Source organism: Theobroma cacao, chromosome 1, assembly GCF_000208745.1.
Source record: "Theobroma cacao cultivar B97-61/B2 chromosome 1, Criollo_cocoa_genome_V2, whole genome shotgun sequence".
Lineage (NCBI taxonomy): Eukaryota > Viridiplantae > Streptophyta > Magnoliopsida > Malvales > Malvaceae > Theobroma > Theobroma cacao.
The window spans coordinates 8,547,882-8,575,223 of NC_030850.1; the positions used below are offsets into that span (position 1 = coordinate 8,547,882).

Below are 27,342 nucleotides of genomic sequence, written 5' to 3' on the forward strand. Positions count from 1 at the left end.
TTTTAGTTAAAATAAACTCATTAATTCTCATTGTATTTTCAAAATAATAAGTTTTTTCTTTTTATGTGAAAAAGTAAATTAAAATTTATGTTTTTTTATATAAAAATTTATGATTATTTGAAAAGCATATAAATTGAAAAGTTATGTCACATTATGTGGCATAATGAGACTATTAGATTGTAAGTGATTTTTCATATGAAAATTATGTCTCTTAATAAAGTAACATATTAACAAAACATCTCTAAATTTAAAATTACAAGACATATTTTAATTCAAAAGTTTTAATATAAAAAGTTATGAATTATTATCTTATGGTATGAATTGTTATCTTTTCACAAAGTAATTATTGGAATAAAACTTTTATTTAAAAATTATATCGTGCAACATGCAATGGTATTTTTAGGAAATAAAAGTTCCTTGATAGAAAGGTTGTGCTCTTAAAAAAGATACACTTACAAGTCTATATTAAAGACTTGTTGCTAACCATTTTAATACATCAAACAAACAAAATAATAGTAGAAAATTAAGAGGAAAAAAAGTGTTATGTTATAAATAAAAATATTTACTTTGAGTTCCCTCCATTTATTAAAAGAATACAAATTTATCATATTCTACTTGTTTAATAAAATATATTTTAAAGTTAAACAACTTTATAACCCTAGATGTATCTAGCGATATACTTTTATAAAATGCAAGATGAAGTTATATATTGTTCTTATTGTATCTTTAAAACTATTTACATAATTGTTTTTGATATACTGAGTGGTAAGAGCAAAATAAATCTTAAAAATAATATCTATTAAAAGACATGCCTTAAATTCAATTTTGTCGATTTTTTTAAATTCCAACTAAATCTCATTTACACCAAAATTAATTTGGAAAAAATGTTTTGCGATTTAGAAATGTATTAAACAAAAGAAAAAAGAAAAACGAGGGAAAAAGAGAAAGAAAATAAACAAAATCATTATATTTTTAGTATTTAAAGAAAAAATTAAATAAATATTAGTTTGATTAGTAGTATAATAACGGTAACTTTTTGAAGAGAGATACTTTATTTGCAATCAAATCTTATAAATGACAATTATTTTTTCTAATTGAGTTATATATGATACACATTTAAATTATAATTAAACCTAATTAATAAACATATAAAGCTAATTAAAATTTTCAACCGTAATTATAATTAATTAAATTTCACAATTTTGTATTAAAAATAAAAACTCTTGGGACAAAAGGAAAGAAAAAAGATACGAGATAAAAAGAGAAAGTAAAAAAAAAATGGAATATGAATAAGAAGAAATAAATAACAATTAGTATCCTCATCTAAAGTAAATTTGGTAATTACCGCTATTACTTTTCAGGGAGATAAGTTTATTTTCAACCAAACCTTAGAGCGTAAGAGAGTGTTTTTCAAACTCATAAAGGTGATCTCCAAGCAGTTTTTGTCTTTTAGCCGTAATTAAATAATAATTAATGTGATAATAGTTTTGGATTACTTAAACACCCTTACTGTTCCAACGGCTTTCATTCAAATCTCATCATTAGTATCTCTGGCGGAAATGCTTTAATTTTTATCTTTCCAAATAAATCAAAATTCTTTTAATAATTTAAAACATAAGAGATTTCATTAAAAACAAATAAGCTTAATTTTTCGGCATGTTATTAAATTCGTCTCTAGGTGGGGACAAGTACGAATTGATTGGAAGCTAGCTACTCAATTAATTATGACTTAGTGATAGGATAAGGTCCAATGCTACAAGGCCCAACCGCAAGCCTTAATCAAAATTATCTCCAGCAATTAAGTCTTGCTAGGTCATTCTAGCAATAAGCTCAATTTCTCAATCAAAGTCCACTAAAGTTCAAACCTTTGAAACTTAACGCCGAAGAAAGTGTTACTTGCTCAAGAAGGACTCTCTAATACTCTTTAAAAAATTCTCTATAATATTAAGAAAAATTCAAATAAATTATAACTCTTTTATTATGTACAATTAAATATTTTTATTTTTATTTAAATTTAAATAAAACTTGATAGTTAATATTTAATCAATTATAATTGTTAATGGTTAATCATAAAGACTTATTTACTTTAAAATAAAAATATATGAACTTAATTAAATATAATATAAATATAAATATTTATTTAATTTTTTTAAATAATTCAAGAATTTTATTAAGTATTATACAAATTTATTTCTTTTCCTTCATATTTTTCGTAAACCAAATAGGATAATTTGACTCATAGGAATAACGGTTCGATTTTGGACCGATTTGGAGGCAATATTGTTACCATGCTTAATTTTTTTGTAGGAATATATATATATATATATATATATATATCAATCAAATGATTTATTCTAATAAAATCTGAAATAACTATTATCGTCTCTTTTTAGTTATTTCGTATGGTTAAGAATACAACATACATTATTTTTAAAATGATTCATATAATAGTATAAATTTTCAATGCTTTCCATTCTGACGAGCAATACTGTGTAGTTGCTAATTCATTTCTATTTTTACTAGAATAAAAAAAAATCTGAAGGTGGTGTTTGGTATTTTATTAGAAATGTGATTGTTATTAAATGTGATTGCTAAGAATATTATTGTTTAGAAGATAATTTTTTAACGTTTCGTATAATATAAGAAAATGATGATTGTAAGAAATGTGATTGTTAAAAAAATTATATTGTAGTATTTGATTTAAAAGCATTTTACTGAAAATGTAACGCAAATTTATAAAGTTATTTTTATATATAAAAATATAAAATTGAATACTTACCTTCTTTTTAATATAAATTTTTAAATTTATATTTTTTATAAAAATTGATTAAAGTAAAAATTATAAAATTATTTTATAAACTAATGAATAAATATATAAAAAAATAAAAACATCAAAAGACAACGAAATCCAAAAAGTGTTGAAAGAGGATTATTGGTGGGTTTTTTTTAATTGATTTACTTTGTTTTACCCTTGACAAAATTAAAAAAAAAAAACTCAATAAGCTATTGCCTTAAAATGTAAAAAGATCATATCCTTCTTCCAAACACACCACAAAGTGCTGGAACAAAAATGTGATTGACGTTAACAAAGCTTCTCAGCTGACTTTTTGTCAAGAAGGAGATGCCTATCTTGATGGTGGGTTTTGATGTTGCTGGTAAAATCACTATTTTGTATAAGGAAAAAAAAATTATAATCACTTGAAAATCATTTTTAAAAAAAGAAGAAAGGAGAGGATCAGATTATGGTGAAGATAATTTGAAAAAAAAAAATTATAACTTCATTTCTAAAGAAGAAAGTAATTTTAAAAAATGATATTTATTTTACTCGTGATCACTTTACAATAAAAAGATTTTCTCATATCTGTTTTATAAACCAAACGTTATAAGCACAGCCAATTAAAATATAGAAATCTTTCCTACTTATCTCATACCAAACGCCAATAGAGTTCGAACTTAGTACCCGTTATAACATAAGGTCCGCAGAAAATTGAAGTGCTGGCAGGTGTAGATGTTATGAAGGAAAGGAAAACCCAGATGACAAGCAATTAATGGAAAAAAACCTTCGTTTTCCATGGAAATTTCTTGCTATGCAGTAAGTCAAATAACTGTTAACCTCGGTAAAAAGTACAAAGGCATGTCACAATTTTATCGAGGAGCTTGAAATATGAAAAGAGACGCTCTCCCTAAGCAGCCTGAACTAACGGACCAACCAAAAGGATTGGCTAAAGGGACAAGAAAATGCAAATAGCTTGCTAAAGACCATGAATATTATGAAACAAGCAAGCATCATCCCTCTCTCCTTTGACGGATGTTTGAAATAAGCCGTTTTAACAAATTTTCTAAGGGAAGCATCATCAATACCTCTCATTCACAGGATCATTTTTCTATGCTATTTCAAAGGAGGAGATCATAGAAAACAAAGTTGTCCCTGATGATGATGAGCTTTATCTCTTTGCTGCTTGCAGTCTCATTCTCAGAGTCAGATGGTATGGAGGTGGGACGGGCGCCAGCCCAGTTCCCGGCAATGTTTGTGCTAGGAGATTCCTTGGTGGATAATGGGAACAACAACGGCTTGAGCTCTTTGGCAAAATCCAACTATCTTCCTTATGGTATTGATTTCCCAGGAGGACCAACTGGGAGGTTCTCCAACGGAAACACCATCGTAGATTTCCTTGGTACTTTTTTTATTATTATTATATACATAGAGCTAACTTTAGAACTTGAATATGTCACCAGTTAAGTGAAATTAACTGAAATAACAATTATTTAAACTCAAAAAGACTTTATAAATCCCACCACAAGTCATTAATAACCTTATCATAATGATTTACATGTATACATCTTGCAGGAGATTTGTTGGGTCTTCCTCTTCTTCCAGCCTTCACTGCAACTTTCACTGGAGAAAGAGACGTTCGTAGTGGAGTAAACTATGCTTCAGCAGCAGCAGGGATCCTCGATGAAAGCGGACTAAATCTAGTAAATTCTTATCCAACTTTAGGTTTCCTTAAACATCTCTTGATTCAATGAATGAATGACTTAATTTCACCGCACGAGTCATCGTGACGCAGGGGGACAGGTTCAGCTTGAGTCAGCAGGTTCAAAATTTGGGAAGTACATTGAACCAACTGAGAAACCAAATGGATGAGGTGGAGCTGAAACAGTATTTGAGAAAGTCTTTAGTTGTGATGAACATTGGTAGCAATGACTACATCAATAATTACCTCAAGCCCTCATTTTATTCCTCCAGCTCCACTTACAATCCTGAAGATTATGCTGATCTTCTTATAATGAACTACGCAGGGCAAATTATGGTAAGACAATCTTCTGCAATCATATATATATATATATATATTTATGTCCTCAAGAATGGAGAATTTGTGTTCAAATAATTTTGATTTCTGATATATGTTTATTGTTTCTTGAAAGCTGGAGTGAGTTAAAAAAGGGTCTGAAATCTGACTCTGAAGCAGTGACAGTGATTCATTTGTAGGCACTATACAGATTAGGACTGAGAAAATTTTTGTTGGCGGGCATTGGCCCCCTTGGTTGCATACCGAATCAGCTAGCTACGGGTCTTGCTCCACCAGGGAAGTGTGTATCTGCTGTTAATGATATGGTGAGAATTTTCAATAAGCGGCTCAAATCTCTTGTTGATCAGCTAAATGCTAACCACACCGACGCCGGGGCCATTTTTGTTTATGGCAATACCTATGGAGCCTTCAATGACATACTAGGTAGTCCTGCCACTTACGGTAAGTCCACCTTAAATCATCGTCACCAGAAACACGCATCAACCTATTCGTTCTTGGGGGTTAATTTCATTTAAATATCCTAGTTAAGAATGTTCTAATAAACTAGCATTGATTTTGCAGGATTCAGTGCCACAGATAGAGGATGTTGTGGCATTGGAAGAAATAGAGGGCAAATAACTTGTCTCCCCTTTTCAATCCCATGCTCAAATAGGGATGAATATATCTTCTGGGATGCGTATCATCCGACCCAAGCTTTCAATGAGATTATTGCCCAAGAGGCATACTCAGGCTCCCAATCTGCTTGCTATCCCATCAATGTAAAACAAATGGCTCAAGTCTGATTTCTGCTCCAACTCACGTTATGAGTGTAGGGCAAAAAAGAAGCATCACCCTTATTTTTGTCTAAAATGAAGTGTCATGATTACTAGTAATTTATTATTAAATTAATTAATTTTATATTACTATCAAAAAGCAAAGGCAACTCCACTTTGATTTTTCCGTTAATATAAGAAGAAAAAACACAGGAAAAATACCTCGCCGTTGAGGCTCAGGAGAGGATCACAAGAAATCCATTTCTACCAGTAGGCAGGGACCAGGGAGTATTCCTTTGTCTTTACCATAAAGTGTAAGCCGTCCGTCAAAGATATTTCACCCTCCCCACGCTGGCATGCACAAGCCCTTCACTCCCATTAAGCACAGGTCAGGTCTACTTTTGCAACAACATGGCACGTGACAAGCGTACTGAAAGATTCTTTTCCCCTCCCCCAAATTCCACTTTACAAGAGGGAAAAACACGAGGGGGCGAGCGAGAAAAGGATGGAAGGATGAGGAGAGAAAAAAGGTCCACGGAGCGCGAGAAGAGAGGAAGAGGGAAGATCGAATTTGGTCTAGTGGTGGGTGTGGGTGCACTATGCTGCTGCGCCCGTCCTCGAAGCCAAATTTATAATGTCTACATTAGGAGCCTTAAGAAGACACTGCAAAAGAATTTTCATTCAATGCTTAAAAAATTTAAATCAGATGTGTCATCAAACATTAATATATAAATAAAAATGAATTAATTAAGAATTTTGGAAACTAATCATATAATATTTTTTTAAAAACAATAATTAGAATTCTATTACAATACTGTTAATTAATTTTTTTTGAATGGCGATATTGTTCACTAATTAGATTAAAATACTAGTAACTAATAAAAAATAGATTGTAAATAAAATTAATTTTATGTATCACTCATTTCCTTAAAATACAATTAGAATACAAGAATTTTTTTATAATTATATTATATAATTTCGTAATACATGATTTTTCTTCTAATAATGAATAAATTGATAAAATGAGATAAAATTATTCCAAGGTTGATTTATTTACCCACAAATTGAATTACATATAATGTAAAGCATTACAAATAATTGAGGTAAAAATTAGTACTAACTCTTTTAATAATAATTCAACACAAACCGTGTTGAAAATTAAATTTAACTTGTGTTTGGAATCCGACACTCCTTAGTAGACCCTATATAAATGCCGGTCTCAGTCCAATCTTCCCTGTCACGCAATTCTCTTTTATTACCTCTCTACTCACTCTCACCCTTTTAGGTATTCACTCTTCTCTGTCGCACTCGCCGCCCATACGACAAACTCCGTCGTCATTTCTGGTACGTTGTTCTTCCTCCTCCTTCGTTGCGATCGCTTTACGATCCTTACCATCTTTGCTAAATATATGCATTTATATGCTTTTTTTTTAACATGCAAAGAGAGAGCTATATGTGTTTGAAAGAGCAGTGGATTCTATACGTATTTGAATGCGTACGTACGGCTCTGTGTACCAATGTGTTTTTTTTTTTGTTTTTAAGTTTTTTCAGTTTATCGACATTTTTATGAAAAAGATGACTATATTTTGGAGCTTTTTTTCTTCTTGGGATTCGTTTGATTTTCTCTTTGCAGTGGTGGAGGTGTTACTTTTCTTTCTTTTTTTTTGGGGGGGGGGGGGGGGGGTGGGGGGTGGATCGACGATTCTGGATGCATTTAAGTATATAGAATTTTCGGTTTTATTTATATTTATTTTAACATGGATGTTTTTATGATATGAGTTTTGAGTTTTTGTTTGCTTAGGGTTTAGGGTTTTGTTTTTCCCTTGTTTTGTTTCTTTTCTTTTGATTTTTTTTTTGAATTCTTGTTTTCTTCCGGAGATTTCATTTGTTTCTCAATAAGTATAACCCACACACTCTCTCAAATAGTTTTTTCCTTTTTTTGGTAATGGGAAAGCTATTATAGAGTGACTACCTTTTGGGGGAAATAGTTTTCATTAAGAAATGCTTCATTGCTAATGTTTGGCTATCTCATTTTAAATATAAAATAGGGAATAAAAATTTTAAATGACTAATGTCTATATCTACAAGAGTTTGTGTAAGCAATGATGCCAATAAATTGTTTTCTGGGCTTCCGCCTTTCAGAACCATAACAACTGAGTGCTTATAGTCTTTGAACTCTTTTTGTTGTATACATTTAATTCCTGTTGTGTTTGATTAAATTCAGATGTTAATAAGACTCTTATAAATTGTCTTTTTGAAAACTTGAGGCTACTTTTTGAGCCAATGCAATGGGTATCTGATTTGGTCTTTTTACGCGAAGTTTAGCAGAAATAGATGCTTGGCAGAAATAGGTGCTTCGTAATTGAGAATCATAGATTCAGTGGTTTTGACTTTGTGGTTTGACAAGGATATGATGATCATGATCATATAACCAATTAATAGTTTTAAGACACTTTCAGACAGCACCATTTTCCCAACATTTTCATGGTTAATTGCTGTAGATTTTTTTGGTTTCTTTCTAGACTTATCTTCTACTTCTAACAATCAAATTTATCATATTTTATCAGAGGATTGTGTTGGAGGATGAGTTCAAGAAAAGGGAGTGGAAACTCTTTTGTAGCTGGTGGCATGAACAACCCATCATCCAAGGGGAAAGATGTAACTGGAGTCTCTAGCCCCAAGGTTGAGCAGCTAAGCCAGGGTGTCACAGACATGTGCCTGGATTCTGCACAAGATGATGGAGAGTGGGAGGTTATTCAGAGGAAGTCTAAGAATAGAGCTGGAAGCAGTGCTGCAAGACCCCGTGGTCCTCAAAATTCTAATCCTAAACCATTTGGAGGCATGCGGGGTAATGCTGGATCAGGAAGAGCCTCTGGCAATGCCTGGGCGACACATAATGCTGATTCTAGGATGGCAACTGGCAGAGGGAATACAAGACCCCAAACATTCAACAAGGGTTTTGAGAACAATCATGTGCCTCCGCATCCTGTCATTCGCGCACCTCTTGAGCATGGATGGAATTGGCAATCTAGAGCTGCTTCTAATCCAGCCAAGGGTTTACAAGATGGCCATGGGAAAGACAGTGTTAGCACTGAGGTCGAAAAAGACAATGATATTGAAGATGTTGAGGATGACTCAGATGATAATGCTGTTGATGAGTCTGATGATGAACTTCTTACAGATGACTTTGATTCAGATACTAGTCAAAAGAGCCATGAGACAAGAAAAAAGAACCGATGGTTTAAGAAACTTTTTGAAAGTTTAGATAGCTTGACCATTGAGGAGATCAATGACTCAGCAAGGCAGTGGCACTGCCCAGCATGCCAAGGTGGTCCTGGTGCCATTGACTGGTATCGAGGTCTTCAGCCTCTAATGACACATGCAAAAACAAAAGGAGCTAAAAGGGTGAAACTTCATCGTGAACTAGCTGAACTCTTGGATGAGGAGTTGTGTAGAAGGGGTACTACTGTTATTCCAGCAGGTGAAGCTTTTGGGAAATGGAAGGGTTTAAAAGATGAAGAAAAAGATTATGAAATAGTCTGGCCACCTATGGTGATGATAATGAACACACAGCTTGAACAAGATGAGAATGATAAGGTACTGCTTAGTGAGATAATATCTAATGCAATTTTACTTTCAGATATACTGCAATAAGTAAAGCTAATTGCTGCTAATTACATTGGAAATAGTTTTCTATACTCTGCTCTGACTTTTAGTTCATTGCATTGGGCTTCAGTGGATTGGTATGGGAAACCAAGAGCTTCTTGACTATTTCAGCTCATATGCTGCTGTGAAGGCACGACACTCTTATGGCCCACATGGGCATCGTGGGATGAGTGTTCTGATTTTTGAGAGCACAGCAAGGGGTTATTTGGAAGCCGAGCGTCTGCATAAGCATTTTGCTGAGCAAGGAACAGATAGGGAGGCTTGGGAACGCCGTCGGGTCTTATTTCATCCAGGTGGGAAGCGCCAACTTTACGGTTACATGGCTATAAAGGAAGACCTGGACAGCTTCAACCAGCATTGTCAAGGTTTATTCTCTATCTCTCTCTCTGAAAAAAGACAATGGTGATATGCATGCATGAATAAAGTGCAAGATAACTTTAAATGCCTGTGATTTTTCTATATCATTTTCTTTACAAATAAGTAGTTCTGCAGATACTTATGCAGTTACCTGATGTGCTGTATAACTGATCTATTGATTAGGCAAATCTAGGCTTAAATTTGATATGAGATCCTATCAAGAGATGGTTGTTCAGCAAATCAGGCAAATGAGTGAGGACAACCAGCAGCTTATTTTTTACAAGAACAAGGTCGCCAAAGAGCGAAGACTAAAAAGTGCTCTTCAAGAATCTTTGGGCATTGTGAGGGAGAAGCTCCTGAAGACGGTGGAGGAGAACAGGATTGTAAGACAGAGAACCAAAATGCAGCACGAACAGAACAAAGAAGAGGTAATTGTAGATAATTTTGTCTGGGTTGAGATGTAAGTCAGTGGCATTCTTCACATATATGGTGCTAGACATTTGGTTCCAGAGTATTAGTTAGTATTTTTAAACTATAGTACATATTAGCAACTTGCTTGGTCTTTATGCCCTGGATTACATTTTTTCGGTTGCAATGTTCTGTCCTGCATATGAGGTGCTCTTGTATAACTAAAAATTGCTGCTTGGTTCCATCAGTTCACATGTAGTGCACGGTTTATGTGTGTTTTGTTCCAATTTTAGATAGGTTGGTTACTTGGCTTCCTTCTTTGGCCATTTTGTTCTTAGATATTTGATAATTTAATGAGATGCTGCTTTGGTCTCATTAATCGCTTAACACCAACTGTTGAAAACCTATGACTCCCTGCCCTTCCCCCAAAAGGGTCTCACTGCATGTCTGTGCAAAGATGTATCAATATCCATGATAAAATCCATCCGCAAACCAGTCCTGCTTGTTCACCTAAAGTTTTTGTCATTCACTAATTATTAATGGTGAATAATGGTGGAGGTGATCATAAAAGTTTGCTGTGAATCTAGAAGGAAAGCTCTGATTGATATGCCATTTTTATTACTAGGACCCTTTTTTCCAGAATAAATCTAGCTATTGGCTAGGATTGCATGTTAGTATGTAGTCAGAACTTTGAGCTGCTTCAGCTTGATATACAATCCATGTCCAGAACTCTGTTGCAGGTTGGTTGATGTCCAAGTAGTTACATGAAGAGCATGCTGTTGTCTTCTATGGGATTTTTCCATGCACTTGATATAATACACTTTTCTGTTTTCACTTCATGTTAACTGTTTTCTACACTGCTCTTCCCAGATGGATTTCCAAGAGCAATTCTTCAAGGAACAAATCAAATTTATCCATGAAGCTAGGGATGAGAAGGAAGAGGATTTTGAGAAGCTGCAGCAGCAAGAGCGTGAGAAGGTCACGCAATCTAACCCTAATGCTTCAAATACAGAGGAATACAGGCGCAGGTATGTAATTTTGATACTTGTGTGAATTTCTCTGTGTAATTGGATTAAACACAAGAAGAAAACAGATAATTTTATCTCATAAACTGAAGTTTTGGTAGATCCCCTTTCCTTGTCTACATGTTGTAGTCTTGAGATATTCAATATTTTTGTTTTGTGTTTTGGGGGTAGGGCGGATGAAATTGCGAAATTCATAAAGTTCCAGAATGAAGAGATGGAGGCATTTGTGGCAGAGAGGGACAAGCTGATTAAAGTACATGAAGAGAAGATGACAGCAATGAGACAGAGGCAGTGGAACGAAGAAGTAGAGCTGGAGAAAGAGTTTGACAGTGAGTTGAGCCACCTAATGGAGAAGTACACTCCCCGATAGCACAAAAGTGAGCACCAAGAATGCTTGATTGTCGTATATAGGAAAAATGGCAAAAGACTTAAATCGGAGTTTCTGGAGCAACTTTTGAGACAATACTGAAATTTTCTCCTCTCAAAGAATATGAGAGAAAAGGTTGGAATATTTGAGTACAGAAATAGTTATTTAAGACTTGCATGTATGGTTGCGATCTTATTATGCATGGTGTTTGCATGCTTGACAGTTGACATGGTTCAGATCAAAACTTTGATGATTGATCTACCTGCAGCAGAGATTTGGGGCTTGATCTTTCAGGCAACTCGAAATAGAGCTAAACAACCTATACGAAATAAATAGGCTTGGCCAAACTATCCTCCAACCCAACCCAACTACTGGTAATAGAATCATTCGTTGATGATATAAGAATATATACTCAACCAAGGGAGAGTTGAGTTTGAGTTTGAGTTTGCGTGATGGATGAATATTTCAGGTTGAAGACTCCAGCTCCCCCAATCGATCTTTTTATTCGAATTTATTCTATTTTATGTAATAACTTTTCTTTAATGTATGCTCTAGCATGCAGTAGTCATATCTCATTTATGTAGTGATTGTAATTGTAACTTTTATTTAGTTTATATAATCTTATTTAAAATTAAAACTAGTATCTATAATCTCATTAAAAAAATAAAAAAAAGGACAGGTCTCAAAAATTGTATTGGTATTTCGATTGTGAACACTGAACATTGTTATTTATAGTAGTATGAATTATTATTGGCCAAATATGAATTCGAACTTTCTTTTTTTATGATCAACAGGTATTTCCTGTACACATGGATGCCGACATGACATCCCTTACATGGTAAAACTGGTTCTGCCAAAAAAACCAGATACATTTATGAGAGATGAAAGAGGACCCAAAGCTCCGCCAACAAGTAATACAGCTTGCTCCCTAGAGAGTATGGGTGATAAGCGTTAAAAGGCCAAGAAAATTAGGAAATTGTAACTGATGTTGATACACAGTACAACCATGTTAGCTCACAAATATGAGACCGAAGCAATGGCCCTATAACCAAGCCTGTCTGCTATAATTTTCCAACATTACTTTCTAAAACAAAAAAGCCAACACTATTTGAATTACATCCCCAAAAATAACAAAAACAAAAAGGGTTGCTAAAGAAAGCTAAACTAATTGATAGAAAACAAAACAAAAACAAAAACAAAAACAAAGCTCTCAGTTCGTTTTCTTGTCTTCTTCATTACTAGTAGTGGTAGTCACATCTGTACTGCCAGATGCCTGATCATCCTCACCTCCAAAGCCGAATTCATTTATACGTTTCTTATCCACAGGGTATACCCACCTTTGGTACAGATAGATCATAAATATAAGATCTGCAAGATAATCAGAATTTACACTCAAAATCAGTCATTTGCACGGAATATACAATATTCTGACACAACAGTCTAATACAGAACGAGATTACAGCAGGGACAAATAAGATATTGTCAACAGTCCAAGTGAGATCTGCATTTAAGCATCTGAGAGAGAGATTAACACAAGACCAGACCAAACCCTCAGCCTCCATCATCACATCAAAGTAACCACTTTCTGGCATAAAAACTAAACCTTTTGTTCTATTCAAAACACCAGCTTTCTCAATAGCACTTGAATGATTCTAATAGCTGGACAACATTGTTTGTAGTTTTGCCAGTTTTCATATGCCAGTTTCTGCTTGTTTTTCTTCTTTGAAAACTACTCCCAAAATTTAGTAATTGAAAAGCATTTTACTTGAAACAATCAAACAAAAAAGGAAAAAGAAAACACTTAAAGGGAAATCAGACATATTTCAAGACTCTCAATTATTTTCACTGTAAAGGAAAATACTAGCTATAATGATCTCTCTGTGCCAACTCTAGCACACTTTTCTCCAGCCAAAGAAAAATCCACATATATTGCAGATTACATCATGAGATATAGTCCATGTGAATTGACAGTTCTGGGGAGAGAAAAAAGGTGAGTTTAAAACAAAACTACACATTCGAGTTTCCATCATTACAATCACTTTATACAATTAGATACAAAGTGATAAATAACTCCAGAGGATAAAAGAAATGGTCAAGAAACATCCAAACTGTTAAGCAGAGACCAACTCATTTTGAAGAGACCAAGTTGGTGAGAGACCAACCCAGCTCTTACCTTTTAAGTGTGAATATATATAATGGCTGATGAAAGTAAGGTTCACGCCAGCATTTATCTCAACTGTATATCCCAAGGTTATGAGTTGCAAATATCTTTTTCCTTTTTGTTTTTGGTATTTCAAATTTCTGGTTTACTGAGGCTCTTCCATAATTATTTGTAATTACTAGATTAAACAAATTTCAGATGGTGGGCCATTCTGCCCTCTGTGTCCATTCGAGTTATAATTCCAAAACATATGAAGATTTTCTTGGTAGGATGGAAAAAAGGAAAGGATGGAAAATTTTTCAATCTAATGGGTAGATTCATAACCACTTTCCTACTTTGAAGCTTAGTCACTGGATTTTACTTCCTCCTTTTCAGCTTCCTAACCAAGCAAAGAATAAAACAAGATAAAACAAGAAAGAATTATATCTTACCATCACGGAAGACAGAAAGCCTATGAAGTGTAGGCATTTTTATGACGAATGCAAAGAGATCATCAATGATGGTGTTGAGGAACTTGTATGTCATCTGCCTCCAGGGTAAATGAGCCACAGACTTAAGCTTATAGTTTATGAACAGTTGAGGGCACATCATGATAAAACCTGCCAAAAATACAGAAGGAAAGCAACATTATTGCAGTTTAAATATGACACAATCAAAAACTCAGCAAGCGATAAGTTTCTGTATAGAGGAAACAGTTGGAAGCAAAAAAAAGAAAAAGGCAAAAACTTTCTATAAGAATTATAGATGTAAAGGAACTAAAAGTTTCCATATAACAAGCAGAATTGAGGTGACTTCATTGATCAAACCAAGTCATGTAGCCATACGGACAGAGTCAAATTCATCATTATTCAGGTGGCCCCTTTCTCTTCCTGATGTATAACTAATAAACCTAATCATAAAAATATTCATGTAATGATCAGATATTATGAAACAGGCAACCCAAGTTTGACTTCAACAAGTAATGGTCCCCTGTTCCACTAGAAATGTTAATCTTGAAGTGTCCTTGCCCTCCCTGTTATAAGGTTTGTCCTCTACCTAACAGCAGTACTTGGTTGCCTCTCAGGAGCTCTTTCCTAAGCCTGATGACAGACATGATTCATCATATTTGTTTGGCCAAACAAAACAGCACATCATGTCACAACTAGTCAGATATTGATGTTGATTGTGCCCAAATAGGCCAGAGTTCTTATACTAGCTAGACAGTCTTAAGGGAAACAAAGAAACAGTGACCAAAGCTCCAAGGCTTTACTGAAGGGTAAAAAAAAAAAAAAACAAAGGGGCAGATCCCAACACCAGAAGGCTCCCATGGAAAGAAAAGTTTTAGTATTAATTGTAATTTTCTTCTCCAAATTTCATGACATCAAGCTTTCACTACATTAATAAGTTTTAGTCAGCAGTAGGTCACCAACAGAAGTATCAAAGCAAGAAAAGAGAAATAACAGATGGCTTACCAAACATGTATACACAGCTTGTGAGTGAAGAGAGAATCCAAGAATACCAGCTCTTATGGCGCTCATACATAAGGGAATAAACAGAAAAGCATGCAACAAGGAAGAAGAGCACATAGGACAAATACTTCATCGCTAGATCATCATATTCCTTAGTTTTATTGCTCGCATATGAGTCACGATCTCGGAACCTCAACATAGGTATCTTTCCACTTCTATCAATCTGAAGATGAAAAAGAATTATTACAGAATTTGATACTGCCGCAATAAATTAATTAAAAGTTGGCAGATATATAACCAAAATTATTACAAAATTTGATACTCTTGCCTAGATGTAATGCCATCAAGTACTGAAAAATGGGTTTCAAAGGAAAGATGATGAAGAAATAGGATCTATGCAACATTTCACGAATGTACTTCTGGCACTACCAAAACATGACCAGAATACAGACTTTCAGATGTAGTTTCAGACTAATAATTAGAATGGTATGCCAAGATGACAAGTAAATAAGAATGAAGGCTCTATTGATATCTTTCAAGCAACAAAAATGAAAAAAGAATAGAAGAATGAGGGCTGTAAAAAAGAGGCATGCATAGAAAAGGCATTTATGTGATAATATGCCCCCTAAACATTTGACAGCAGATTGAAAAACAATGATTTGCTGTACTCAGTTACAGGTAGAATATGAATGTATACTAGATATACTAGCAAATATCAAAATAATGGTCTTGAACATTAAGCACTTAATAAGAATGGAAATTGTTAATCTCAAACTTTCAGTATAAGTGCATCTAAAAGCTGGTCTTTTTTTCTTTTCTTTTTTGGAAGGGTGCCCAAAATTTAATTGACAACCAGCAAAAGAAGTGCAAGTATGGACTCAGACCTCTATGTGCATTGCTTTCCCGATTTTCCAAAATTCGATGCAGCAACCAACTCCAGAGCTTGCCAGTATCATCCATGAGGTCTCATTATCAAGTAGATAGAGGAAAACAATGAACTGACACAAAAAGCTCACAACAACAGACTTTGCAGACAGTCCTTCCATAGACTTATTTTTGTTCCAAAATTGGATATCTGCAGAGAAGAAAACCAACATACTAAAGCTATGTTTCGAAACCGTATAATGCAATTATCAAAAACCATTCATGCATGGAACAAAACATTTTCATAAATATAGAAATCATAGTTTACCATTCTTGAAAGCCAAGAAGTCGAACACAGAATGAAGCAAAGAAACGATCATTGTGATCACCAGCAAGTAAGGATTTCCTTCCAAGAAGACCCTCTACATTAATTTATCAAGTAAATAGTCAGCATTTGAAAAGATAAACTGGAATAAAAAAATTCTTAACTTCAAGATAGAAGTTTCGAGCACCATTCAACCAAACCAACAATAAATGATAAGCTGTTTCAACATCTGTGGATCACTACCAATGACTTATTTTATTTCCCTCATCAACTGACGAGCATGGCATGTTCTCAATTCAAGAAAACTACAAGCAGTCTGAACATATAGATAATCCAATTAATAAACAACAATTAATCACAACAATCCAATATCTAGATCCTAAGATCCAACCGTGGAAATTATCAACCCAGCTTTTGAAAAACAACCCAGTGACATATAGATTAATTTAGGGTTCTATTTGCTGGTATGGCAGTGAATTGGGGATTGCATTTTCTTCTGCCCTTTAATTTAACTTTTCCCCTCTTAAAATAGGTAACAAAGTTAATGGAAGGCAAAAAAGTACAAAGAATCTACACAAAAGAACATTAAAAACTAGAGTTAAATCAAAATTATCCATAGGCTCTTTCAAACGAGGATAAGAGCCTGATAGATAACAAATATCTAGCACCTACATTACACATCTATGATATATATAAAAGTACGGTTGTTGGAAAACTTTTTGATCGCTGAAATAGTCATATTTGCTAATTGTTTTTCTAAATTTCCCATTTTGAAATTTTTTTTATTATCAATATTAATAAGATTTATCTAATTTGTAAATAAATAAGAATTCTAATTGCATCGCACAATTTTCATTAAAAATGTTAATAAAATTCATCCAATTTGTAAATAAAAATTCTAATTGCATTGAACGATTTTTATTAAAAAACATTTTTCCTTAATTCTAAAAGTATTGAATAATTTATAGATGATATTGCAAAATTTCAATTATTTATTCTTCAAACTTTATACCTTCAAAGCATTAACTTGCATTTATATATAATTATTATGTCAAAATAAGTTAAAAAAAATATTCACGTGTAACACGTGTCAACAAATACTAGTCACCTATAAATGAGAACATAGGACTTTGAGCAACATATATGTGTCACAGGCCTGGGGCTCAACCTAGCAAACTAGCCTATGAGGTGACCATCCCTCTATATATGTCCAAGTTCACCCTAGTACAAATTCGATTGGACTCTCACATACTTTAGCCACATGATAGCTCCCCAGACCAATCATGGACATCCTTGTCACATTAGTAGAACCCACAGCCCATGAGGGGTCAATGCCATACTGCCCTCAAGTCCACATGACACCCCCAACATGGCTCTTTTACCCCTTGTTACAGGCCTAGCGCTCAACCCAAAAGACTAGCCTAATAGGTGAGATAACCATCCCTCTATATATGCCCAAGGTTTTGGCCTAGTACATATCTGATGTAAGACTCGACACTCACTTATGGCATGTTAAGCATGTTTCCCATGAAGCATGCTTATTTAGGTTCATCCCAGAAATTCAGACTCCAGCTAAAGTATTTCGGACCTCTTCTCTAAAATGAGAGAGCCTGCCATTCCACTCTTGATGATAAAGGCTTGTGTATCAAAGTCAAACAGACTCATGATAAGAACTGTCCCCACATCCCATAATCATTTGCTTTCTTATGCAAAACGAAATTTCTTTTTAGTTTTTAACTTCTGATAATGTAACTTTAAAGTACAAGTATCATATGACCATATCTTAAATCTGTTTAGCTGGTCAAACTTCATAATCATTTCTAAGATTTCTAAAGTTTCCATGGTAATAGAAGAAATACCTTCAGTTCATCAGCCTCGCCTTCAAGCATGCTTCCATAACTACGATGGATTTGGAATGACTGGTCAATCTGCAGGAATAGTTGCCACTTCATCATGCTTATGGGGCCAACCCCCAAATTAAGAGGCAATTCTGTCACTGATTCATTGATTGCAATAAGCTTATCTCTAAGTAACCAAAATTCATTAAAGAAGATGGTTGGGTAGTAATTTCCTGTACTAGGCTCAATATTTAAGTCTGCAAATCTGAAGTCAAGAAAATCAAAGCTGTGTATCTGCAGCTCTAACACATTAATAGTAGCCACCAAAGGTAACTATCAGATCACCAAATATTGGTCCAACTCAACAAACATACTATCCAGCAAGATCATTTCGAATCAAAAAATAAAAGCTACCTAGAATCTGTGTAAAAGAATGCAGATCTTTGACAGCAAGCAAGTTTAGGCCATACACTGCAATCATCTAAATCGATCTCCAACAAATTATGGTTAAAATTTTTATTGGATCAATATGCTAACAATTGATCATTTTGGCACAACAATATACTAAAACAAAGAAAATAACAGTTCTTCAACATAGAACCTTAACCAGTCAGAGTGGAGAAAAAAATTCATATAGCCCAAACCCAACTACATTGGGAATTGGGATAAAGACCTAGTAGAGTTGAGATGAGCTAAATTAGTTCTCAAGCATAGAAATGTTATTATGGCAGAAAAACAATAAAATTTAATATTCTGGTTGATGATTGCTAATAGAAAATATGATACACCAAAATAGCTTCAAAACTTCGATTCTTTTTACTCTGAGCTTCCTTCCTAGATTAACCCCAATATGATTTGTATTTAAACTAATGTATGATGAGAATGGCTGAGCTTGTCTTCACTATTTACTATCAAATTTATGATGAGAATTGCTGGGCTGGTAGTCACCAAGTTACTATCTATCCAATGTATGACACGACTGTCTGAGCTGAACTATAATCTAGCTATGGTAAAAATATTGGTAAAATAACATTTTAATCTCACTCAGATACATAAAAGTCAGAAAATACTAGCCGCCCACTTTTCCTATGCTTTCTCTCGTTTTCTATCTGCATGATACTTGTTCCTTAGAATAAATAGTATTTTTTTTCTATTTTTTTCCCTTTTTATCAAGTTCTTATTTTTAAGCACCCAAATGTGCAATGTGCAGACAGCTAGTGATATAAAAGAAGCATTTCACCTAGTTGCACAGAAAGCTAGATGTTTCATGTCCTTAAAATAGTTACCCGTTATATCAAGGGATGCTAGTCAGACAAAAATGTACATCCCTTTCTGCATGAGCTTGTGCATGCAAACGATTTAAGTATGAATCATAAACGATAATGTAGTCAATAGTTGCAAAACCAAATTTTAGGAGTGAAATATAAGCCATAACAGAACAGAAGTTAAATTTGGATGACGAAACAATTATGAAATACCATACACTTCTTTACTTGCATGCCCTAAGACCAAATTTTGACCAAATTTCTACAGCCAAAACTGGACTCAGTTACAAGTAAAGGATGTCCCTAGATCCAAATCATACCATGTAAATTTTCTTTAAGAACAAAATAAGCACTAATAAGAGTCAACCAGTAAACTGCAAAATTATATAGGATGAAATAGCCATTAATTGCGACATAGAATGAAAAAAAGTAAGGAACATAAGGATACAAGGAGCAACATTTGGTGGTACAGCATTATGCCCATATCTGGTAAAGAAAAAAGGCCAAAAAATTAGCTTATTTTCCAAAAAAAGTGACATAAATCATGCCACAAAGTTAGGATACCAACACCGATCATATTGTTCACAGAATATTACAGAAACATGACATTAAGCAGAAACATACCGTGTGAAATCTTCAACCAAGTTAATAGTAATATTTGGTTTCCAATAAGCAACCCACTCAACAGGGCCATCATCTTTAGAGTCAGCTTCAGCATTATCAGCCACCTGAAGCAACATGATTCCACGCTAAGATCATTATATTGTTGCAAAAATTAAACAGAAATGAAAGCACATACAAGAATAGAAATATATTAAATGCTATCATGAAGAATGTCGAACAAAATTCAAACATAAAGGAACACCAAAAACCCTTCAATGAAATAAGTTATGCTAGTGAAGAACAAACCATAGCCACTGGTTCAACCCCTTCATCATCTTTGGAGTTTCCGAGAAGACTCTTCCTCTTCTCTGATCTTGACTTGGGCAAATATGTCACAACAGCTGAAATCAATTAAAAGGAAGTTCCTTGATCACCATTAATCTCCAGCAAAGGGAAAAGAATCTATTGACAGACAGGGAGACTTACAGTAAGTCCGCCCAAAGCCAGATTGAGGCTGGTATTCAGGGTCATTTGGATCTACAGGGTAACCCAAGCGTGCAAAGAAAACGTGGGCATAGAGACTGCCATTGTTTTTCAAGGCCTGAAAAATTAACACATCATTATCTTCATGTTTTCTAAGAGAGAGAGAGAGGGCAACAACCAATTGCAAGCAAATAATTCCAGATACCTCAGACGGATGGTACTTCAAAGAAAGAGTACGGGTGCTTTCAGGACCCCAAGTGGCATAAGGAATATTAGTTTCATGCCATACAAGAGAAGCTTCGTTCCCAAAGTCATTGAATTTTTCGTGCTCAGACAGATATAACCACATATCCTGAAAACAGACCAACAAAATGATAGAACAAGGAAAATAGGGAAAGAGGAAATTCATGTTTGATTTAGTTTGATCCGCTTTACGAATTTCGTTGGAAACCAACATACCAGGGGCTCGCCCTTCTGGAAGAGATTGGAGATGAGGTGAGAAGGGTCGGCGGGCTTCTTTGGAGAGAAGAATTTGGAAGCGAAGTACCAAAAGACGGCGATCCTTATGATTCCAGTTATGGTCTGTCCAAATCCACCTTGCTGTTGCTGCTGCCGCGGTTGCTGTCCTCCTCCGGCCGCTGCTGCTGGCGGCGCCATCTTCTTCTTAACTTGTCACTCCCTCAGATGGGGTTTCTAAGAGCTTCAAGAAAAAGAAGGCTGTTGCTTTGTAGGCGAAACCAAAACAATACAAAGGCTATAAGTGGGGGAGAGAGAGAGAGATATTTTTGTTTATTTTATCGGAGAAAAAGGCTGTCCCCTTCTAATAAAGTAGCTGAGTTTGGGCCATCTTAAACTACACTACAGTTGCCTCCTGCCTCTTGCCTCTTTGCTTCATCCTCTCGCCAATCAAGCTAAGGCCTTTTGCAATTTCGAAGGTCCACCACTTTCTTTCCTTATAATTCCTCAAATTCCCATTTTCCATCCATCCACGTTCAAGATTCAGATTCTTTCTTATTTACAACCTTTTTACTATAATTTTTTTCAGAGATAATTCAACAAATAACATTCCATTTGAAATAAAAAAAAGGTATTATTTTCTTATTAGATATTAAAAAAATTTTAAAATTTTCAAATAAGATTGAATTAATAATTTGATTTCATTTTAATTTTAAATACATATTTTCAATAATTGTAAACACGTTTGTAAATGTATCTATACGTGAATATTTAAATATGTTTATACAAAACTTAAATTCATTTTTCTTTGTCACATCTCTTTTAAGCTTTAGCAATTTTTTCAAGGCATGAATGGCAATTTTCTGAAGAGGAAGAATAAATGTACCCTTTTTATTAGTTTCAACTAAATTTAATTAAAATAGTTTGTATTTAAATGGGATTAAACTTTGTTCTTAATATGGTTTGGTTTTGTGGCATCTTAAATGCCCTTTAGAAATACAATTCTCTTCCTATGCTTGAGTCAAATTAATAATAATAAAAATAAAAGTGGATTGAGTTTCTTTAATGTTTAGTGTACCATAATCTATTAAGGAGAAAAAAAATATTTTTTTATAAAAGAAAAACATATTTTTAAATTGATATAATATTTAAAAAAATTTAAATTATTTAATAAAATTTAAATATATTTTGTATTACTTTCAATCACATTTTTATATATATTTCAAATCAAATATACTTTTATAACTAACGATTAATTAATTATTATTTATTAAAATATTATTTATTATTTTATATTTATGTGACGAGATAGTAAAAATGTTATATAACTATGTTATCATGTTACATTAATATGTCAACATATCATGTGATATAAAATAACAAATAATATTTTGATTAAATTTAAAATAAAAATATAAAAATTTGATTGAAAGTAAATTAAAAAAAATAAAATTTATTTAACATTTGTTGATAGTTAATAAATTTTTTTAAGTATTATACTTTTTAAAATTTTATTTAACTGCTAGATATACAAAATTTGGGTAAAGTTATTTTTTATATTATTAATCAACCATACTTTAACAATCATAAAAGCTAAATTTGTTACTGTCATATAACATGTTTCGCCTATTATATTAAATATATCCTAAAGTTTATATTACTTATTGTATCAATTATTAGAATACTATAAATAATGATATTTCCTTCCATTAATATTTTCACAAAGACAACGTGCGGGTATAAATTGCTTGTTATATCTTAAAATGTGCATAAAATCTATTTTAATTCATTTTAGATGCATGGGCATCGATTGTTATGAAAGATAGTATTAGCGGGAATGAGTGCAAACGCGGCCTCCGAATTACCGATAATTGAATCGGCGTAGCAATTTGCGCCGACTAACTTAAACTTTTGTTTTCTTTCCGTTTCCATGCGCAGGAGATGCTTGGGGAAATGCTTCCGCCAGGGATAGTGTCCAAAGCTTGGGTTAGTATGCTCAATGACTGCACCAGACATGGTAGGCATTATCAAGCTTTGTTCCTTTTCGTTCAGAAGGTGCGGTGTTCATCAAGTTTTGGACTTGACCACCAAGTTCTTGCAGCTATTCTCAAATCCTGCGCTGCCCTTCGTACCACCCTTTTCGGAAGGGCTCTCCACAGTTGTGCAGTGAAACTGGGTCATGTCTCTTGCCACTCTGTGTCCAAAGCCCTGCTTAACATGTATGCTAAATCTGGAGCTCTCGGTGATTGTCAGAAACTGTTTAGTCAAATGGGTACTTCTACTTCTGATCCTGTTGTTTGGAACATTGTCTTATCCGGGTTGGCTGGTTATCGGGAATATAATGATCAAGTTCTTCGTTTGTTTAGTTCAATGCCTGTTTCCAATGAAGCAAAGCCCAATCCTGTCACAGTTGCTATTGTTCTTCCTTTGTATGCTCGGTTAGGAGACATAGATGGAGGAAAGGTTGTGCACTCCTACGTGATTAAGTCCGGATTGGATGCACATACCCTTGTTGGGAATGCACTAATATCGATGTATGCAAAATGTGGACTAGTAAAAGAAGATGCATATGCTGTTTTCTGTAGCATTAGTGACAAAGATGTTGTTTCGTGGAATGCAATCATTGCAGGTTTTTCTGAGAATAATTTGATGGATGATGCATTTAGATTGTTCAGGAAGATGCTGAAAGGACCAATAGCGCCAAATGATTCAACGATTGTGAATATTCTACTTGTTTGTGCTACTTTAGATAAGAATGTTGCCTGCTACTTGGGGAAGGAGGTTCATTGTTTTTTGCTGAGAAGAACTGATATAGGAGCAGATGTTTCAGTCTGCAATGCCTTGGTGAGCTACTATTTGAAAGTTGGGCATATGGATAAAGCGGAATTAGTGTTTCAAAAGATGGAATCAAGAGATTTGGTTTCATGGAACGCTATTATTGCTGGATATGTGGCAAATGGTTATTGGTTGAGAGCTTTGGATTTGTTTCTAGAATTACTCTCTGCAAATATGTTTGGGCCAAATTCTGTTACTCTTGTTAGCATTCTTTCTGCTTGTGCACACTTAAAGGATCTGCAGGTTGGAAAAGTGATCCACGGGTATATTCTTCGACATTCTTGCTTATATGCAGATACAGCGTTGGAAAATTCCCTTATTAGTTTCTATGCAAAGTGCAATGACATAGGAGCAGCTTATCAGACATTTTTGATGATTCCTTGGAGAGACTTGGTATCATGGAATTCCGTTCTTGATGCCTTTGCAGAGTGTGAATATGATTCTCGGTTTCAGGAACTTTTAAGCTTTATGCTTGGGGAAGGACTTAGGCCTGATTTCATCACCTTCTTAGCCATATTACGGTTTTGTGTCTGTGTTTCAAGTCTAGTAAAGGTTAAAGAAACTCATTGCTATTGCCTCAAGGCTGGTTTTTTACAAGGTAATAGTGAACCTGCTGTTATAAATGCGATAATTGATGCATATGCTAAATGTGGTAATATGGGATATGCTTCAAGGATTTTTCATAGTTTTTCAGGGAGGAAGAATTTGGTTACATTCAATTCAATGATCTCAGCTTATGTGAATTCTGGATCACATGATGATGCATTTATGATTTTTAATGGGATGTCTGTGAGGGATCTCACCTCTTGGAATTTGATGGTTCAAGCATGTGCTGAAAATGATTGTCCTGGTCTGGCTCTCAGCCTTTTCCATGAGTTACAAGCTCAAGGAATGAAGCCTGATGTAGTGACTATTATGAGCATCCTTCCAGTATGTGCTCAACTGGCCTCTGTTTACTTGTTGAGGCAGTGCCATGGTTATGTGATAAGAGCTTGTTTTCAAGATGCTCGCTTAAATGGAGCTCTTTTGGATGTATATGCAAAATGTGGCAGAATATGGAGTGCTCATAAGCTTTTCCAGTCAACTCCTGTTAAGGATCTGGTTATGTTCACTTCTATGATTGGTGGGTATGCCATGCACGGTATGGGAGAGGAAGCACTTTGCCATTTCTCTTTTATGCTTGAGTCAGGGGTGAAGCCTGATCATGTTATCATTACTGCCATTTTATCTGCTTGCTGTCATGCTGGCCTTGTAGATGAAGGGTTGAAAATTTTGTATTCACTAGAGACTGCTCATGGAATGAAACCAAGCATAGAACATTATGCTTGCATTGTGGACCTTCTAGCTCGAGGAGGTCGAATCAATGATGCATATTCTTTGGTTGCTGGTATGTCTGTTGAAGCTAATGCTATGGTGTGGGGGACATTGTTGGGTGCCTGTAGGACTCATCATGAGGTGGAATTGGGCCGTGTTGTGGCAGACCACCTTTTTCAAATTGACGCTAATAATATTGGGAACTATGTGGTAATGTCAAACCTATATGCGGCAGATGCTAGATGGGATGGTGTCATGGAGGTGAGAAAACTGATGAGAACAAGAGATTTGAGAAAACCTGCAGGATGCAGCTGGATTGAGGTGAAGAAGAGAAATAACGTCTTCATAGCTGGAGACTGTTTGCATCCTGAGAGGAAAATTATCTATAGTACATTAAGTACCTTGGCTCAACAAATCAAGGAACCATTTCTATTTGATAAGATCAACATGTTCCCTTATGGCATTTAGAGCTTCATAAAAGGTAACTAGAGACTACTTATGGGATGAAATTAAGCAATATGCTTGCATTGTGGATCTTTTAGCTTGAGGAGGTAAAATCCATGCTGCATAATCTTTGGTTGTTGGGATGTCTGTTGAAGCTAATGCTAATGTGTGGGGGACATCGTTGGGTGCCTGTAGGACTGATCATGAGGTGGAATTGGACCGTGTTGTGGCAGACCACCTCTTTCAAATTGAAGCTAATAATATTGGGAACAATGTGGTAATGTCAAACCAATATGTGGCGGATGCTAGATGGGATGGAGGTGAGAAAACTGATGAGTACAAGAGATTGAAAACAACCTGCAGGATGCAGCTGGATTGAGGTGGGGAAGAGAAATAACGTCTTCACAGCTGGAGATTGTTTGCATCCCAAGAGGTAAATTATCTATAGTACATTAAGTACCTGGGATCAACAAATCAAGGAGCGATTTCTGTTTGATAAGATCAACATGTTCAATTATGGCATTTAGAGCTTGTGGCAGATGCTAGATTGGAACTATGTTGTAATGTTAAGCCTATATGTGGCAGATGCTAGATCAGATGGTGACATGGAGGTGAGAAAACTGATGAGAACAAGAGATTTATAAAACCTGCAGGATGCAGCCAGATTGAGGTTGAGAAGAGAAATAACGACTTCATAGCCGGAGACTGTTTTCGTCCTAAGAGAAAAATTATCTATAGTACATTGAGTACCTGGGGTCAACAAATCAAGGAGCGATTTCTGTTTGATAAGATTAACATATTCACTTATGGCATTTAGAGCTTCATAAAGAAGGAAAATGCGACTAAAATGTCAATAACCTTGGATGTTATTGGTCATAATCTTGACAGACTGAATGCTTTTTTTTGTTTTTGGTGGTAAGGGCATTCTACTTAGTGGATCAAATCCATTTTACCTCAACTGAATCTAGTCTTAATGGTTGAAGTTGGTGTTCCTCAACTTCGACAGATGTATTAAATAGAAATATCCAAGATTTCAGTCAAGTGTCAGAATTGGTTTTCTGCTTCTGCAGTGATTTAGTTAACTTGAAACAAATTGTTGGAATTTCTATATATTGTTTTTGACTTATGTCCTGTTTTTCATTTTGAAGGTGATTCTGCAATGACCAGGACCAAGACTTGTTTGGAAACTTAATAATTTTTGTTTTTGAAGTTGAATGAGCCCATGAACTGTTAGCAGGCTGTCTTCATAGAGGAGATAGTGTCATCTTTGTTGGTAGTGTGAATTAGTAAGTTGAATGCTTGAAGATTAGATATTGTTTTGATGTTCAATAGCCAAGGATTCTGTGTAACTTTTCCACAAAAGTTCAATTTATTTTAAGTTAAAATTTTGAAGAATGTACGGGACGCTGAAGTGGTTTTGCTCACTTGGTTGCAACTTCAGAAATATCAGGTTCCATCATACAGTTTGTATTTTCTTCTCCTCATAAGTCACCATATGTGAAGTATGTTTTTTGCATTTGATCTGCATTATGACTTTAGAATAATCTATTTTTCATGGTCTTCTTGCCTGGATTAACAAACATGTTACTGCATCTTACATCTGAAGTAGTATAAAATTCTGTTGGTACTGAGTATTCTTTTAGGTTTTTGTCAATACTAAAGCTGCAAATGAGCTGACCCAAGAAAAGAAAAATTATTGTTACAGTTTATGCTCAGCTTAGTAAGGGGAGCATAGGGCTTCAATCAAGCGGAACTCAAGTTTAGCTCAAAGAAAATCTTGAAAATCAGTTGAGACATCAAAAATATTAAACAAAGTCAAGACTAAATTCTAAGAAAATCAGAAAATTATGGTCTTCCTGTGATGCTGGACTGATTTATTAAACTATTATGCTAGTATAGTTACTATCAAATTCTATTTTA

General features: G+C 34.4%; 4 protein-coding genes across 6 annotated transcripts; 3 read left to right on the forward strand and 1 right to left on the reverse strand.

Annotated features, from left to right (window-relative positions):
- LOC18612012 (GDSL esterase/lipase At5g08460) lies at positions 3,853-5,661 on the forward strand. The gene is made up of 5 exons (XM_018120490.1): positions 3,853-4,175; positions 4,349-4,476; positions 4,569-4,811; positions 4,991-5,252; positions 5,373-5,661. The coding sequence occupies exons 1-5, from the start codon at positions 3,932-3,934 to the stop codon at positions 5,591-5,593; spliced, it is 1,098 nt and encodes a 365-aa protein (XP_017975979.1). The 5' UTR covers positions 3,853-3,931; the 3' UTR covers positions 5,594-5,661.
- LOC18612013 (protein SUPPRESSOR OF GENE SILENCING 3) lies at positions 6,798-11,643 on the forward strand. Of its 2 annotated transcripts, XM_007048572.2 has the most exons (6): positions 6,798-6,907; positions 8,131-9,160; positions 9,300-9,594; positions 9,770-10,014; positions 10,865-11,022; positions 11,191-11,502. In XM_007048572.2, the coding sequence occupies exons 2-6, from the start codon at positions 8,147-8,149 to the stop codon at positions 11,387-11,389; spliced, it is 1,911 nt and encodes a 636-aa protein (XP_007048634.2). In that variant the 5' UTR covers positions 6,798-6,907; positions 8,131-8,146; the 3' UTR covers positions 11,390-11,502. The 2 variants fall into 2 exon arrangements, with proteins under 2 accessions (XP_007048634.2, XP_017978858.1); XM_018123369.1 differs by lacking the exon at positions 6,798-6,907 and having other exon boundaries at positions 8,147-9,160; positions 11,191-11,643.
- Positions 12,332-21,164, reverse strand: LOC18612014 (CLPTM1-like membrane protein cnrB). The gene is made up of 12 exons (XM_007048574.2): positions 20,833-21,164; positions 20,579-20,725; positions 20,377-20,491; positions 20,197-20,291; positions 19,912-20,015; positions 19,736-19,773; positions 18,044-18,279; positions 16,188-16,281; positions 15,880-16,070; positions 14,999-15,218; positions 13,979-14,146; positions 12,332-12,754 (listed from the first exon to the last, which is right to left on the reverse strand). Exons 1-12 carry the CDS (start codon positions 21,028-21,030, stop codon positions 12,597-12,599), a joined length of 1,764 nt encoding a protein of 587 aa, XP_007048636.1. The 5' UTR covers positions 21,031-21,164; the 3' UTR covers positions 12,332-12,596.
- On the forward strand, positions 22,578-26,894 carry LOC18612015 (putative pentatricopeptide repeat-containing protein At5g08490). 2 transcript variants are annotated; one of them, XM_018123357.1, is made up of 2 exons: positions 22,578-26,337; positions 26,571-26,894. In XM_018123357.1, exon 1 carries the CDS (start codon positions 22,771-22,773, stop codon positions 25,444-25,446), a length of 2,676 nt encoding a protein of 891 aa, XP_017978846.1. In that variant the 5' UTR covers positions 22,578-22,770; the 3' UTR covers positions 25,447-26,337; positions 26,571-26,894. The 2 variants fall into 2 exon arrangements, with proteins under 2 accessions (XP_017978846.1, XP_017978852.1); XM_018123363.1 differs by having other exon boundaries at positions 22,578-22,846; positions 22,931-26,894.

What these genes read in the sequence shown, in the direction of transcription:
- LOC18612012 (XM_018120490.1), top strand. Translation starts at nt 3,932, where the DNA reads ATGATGATGAGCTTTATCTCTTTGCTGCTTGCAGTCTCATTCTCAGAG. An exon ending in CACCATCGTAGATTTCCTTG is followed by an intron (nt 4,176 to 4,348) that starts GTACTTTTTTTA and finishes TACATCTTGCAG; the next exon opens with GAGATTTGTTGGGTCTTCCT. An exon ending in ATGAAAGCGGACTAAATCTA is followed by an intron (nt 4,477 to 4,568) that starts GTAAATTCTTAT and finishes ATCGTGACGCAG; the next exon opens with GGGGACAGGTTCAGCTTGAG.
- LOC18612013 (XM_007048572.2), top strand. Translation starts at nt 8,147, where the DNA reads ATGAGTTCAAGAAAAGGGAGTGGAAACTCTTTTGTAGCTGGTGGCATG. An exon ending in CTTCAACCAGCATTGTCAAG is followed by an intron (nt 9,595 to 9,769) that starts GTTTATTCTCTA and finishes TCTATTGATTAG; the next exon opens with GCAAATCTAGGCTTAAATTT. An exon ending in ACAGAGGAATACAGGCGCAG is followed by an intron (nt 11,023 to 11,190) that starts GTATGTAATTTT and finishes TTTTGGGGGTAG; the next exon opens with GGCGGATGAAATTGCGAAAT.
- LOC18612014 (XM_007048574.2), bottom strand. Translation starts at nt 21,030, where the DNA reads ATGGCGCCGCCAGCAGCAGCGGCCGGAGGAGGACAGCAACCGCGGCAG. An exon ending in TGGCTTTGGGCGGACTTACT is followed by an intron (nt 20,292 to 20,376) that starts GTAAGTCTCCCT and finishes AATTGATTTCAG; the next exon opens with CTGTTGTGACATATTTGCCC. An exon ending in TTGGTTGAAGATTTCACACG is followed by an intron (nt 19,774 to 19,911) that starts GTATGTTTCTGC and finishes TTTCTTTACCAG; the next exon opens with ATATGGGCATAATGCTGTAC.
- LOC18612015 (XM_018123357.1), top strand. Translation starts at nt 22,771, where the DNA reads ATGCTTGGGGAAATGCTTCCGCCAGGGATAGTGTCCAAAGCTTGGGTT.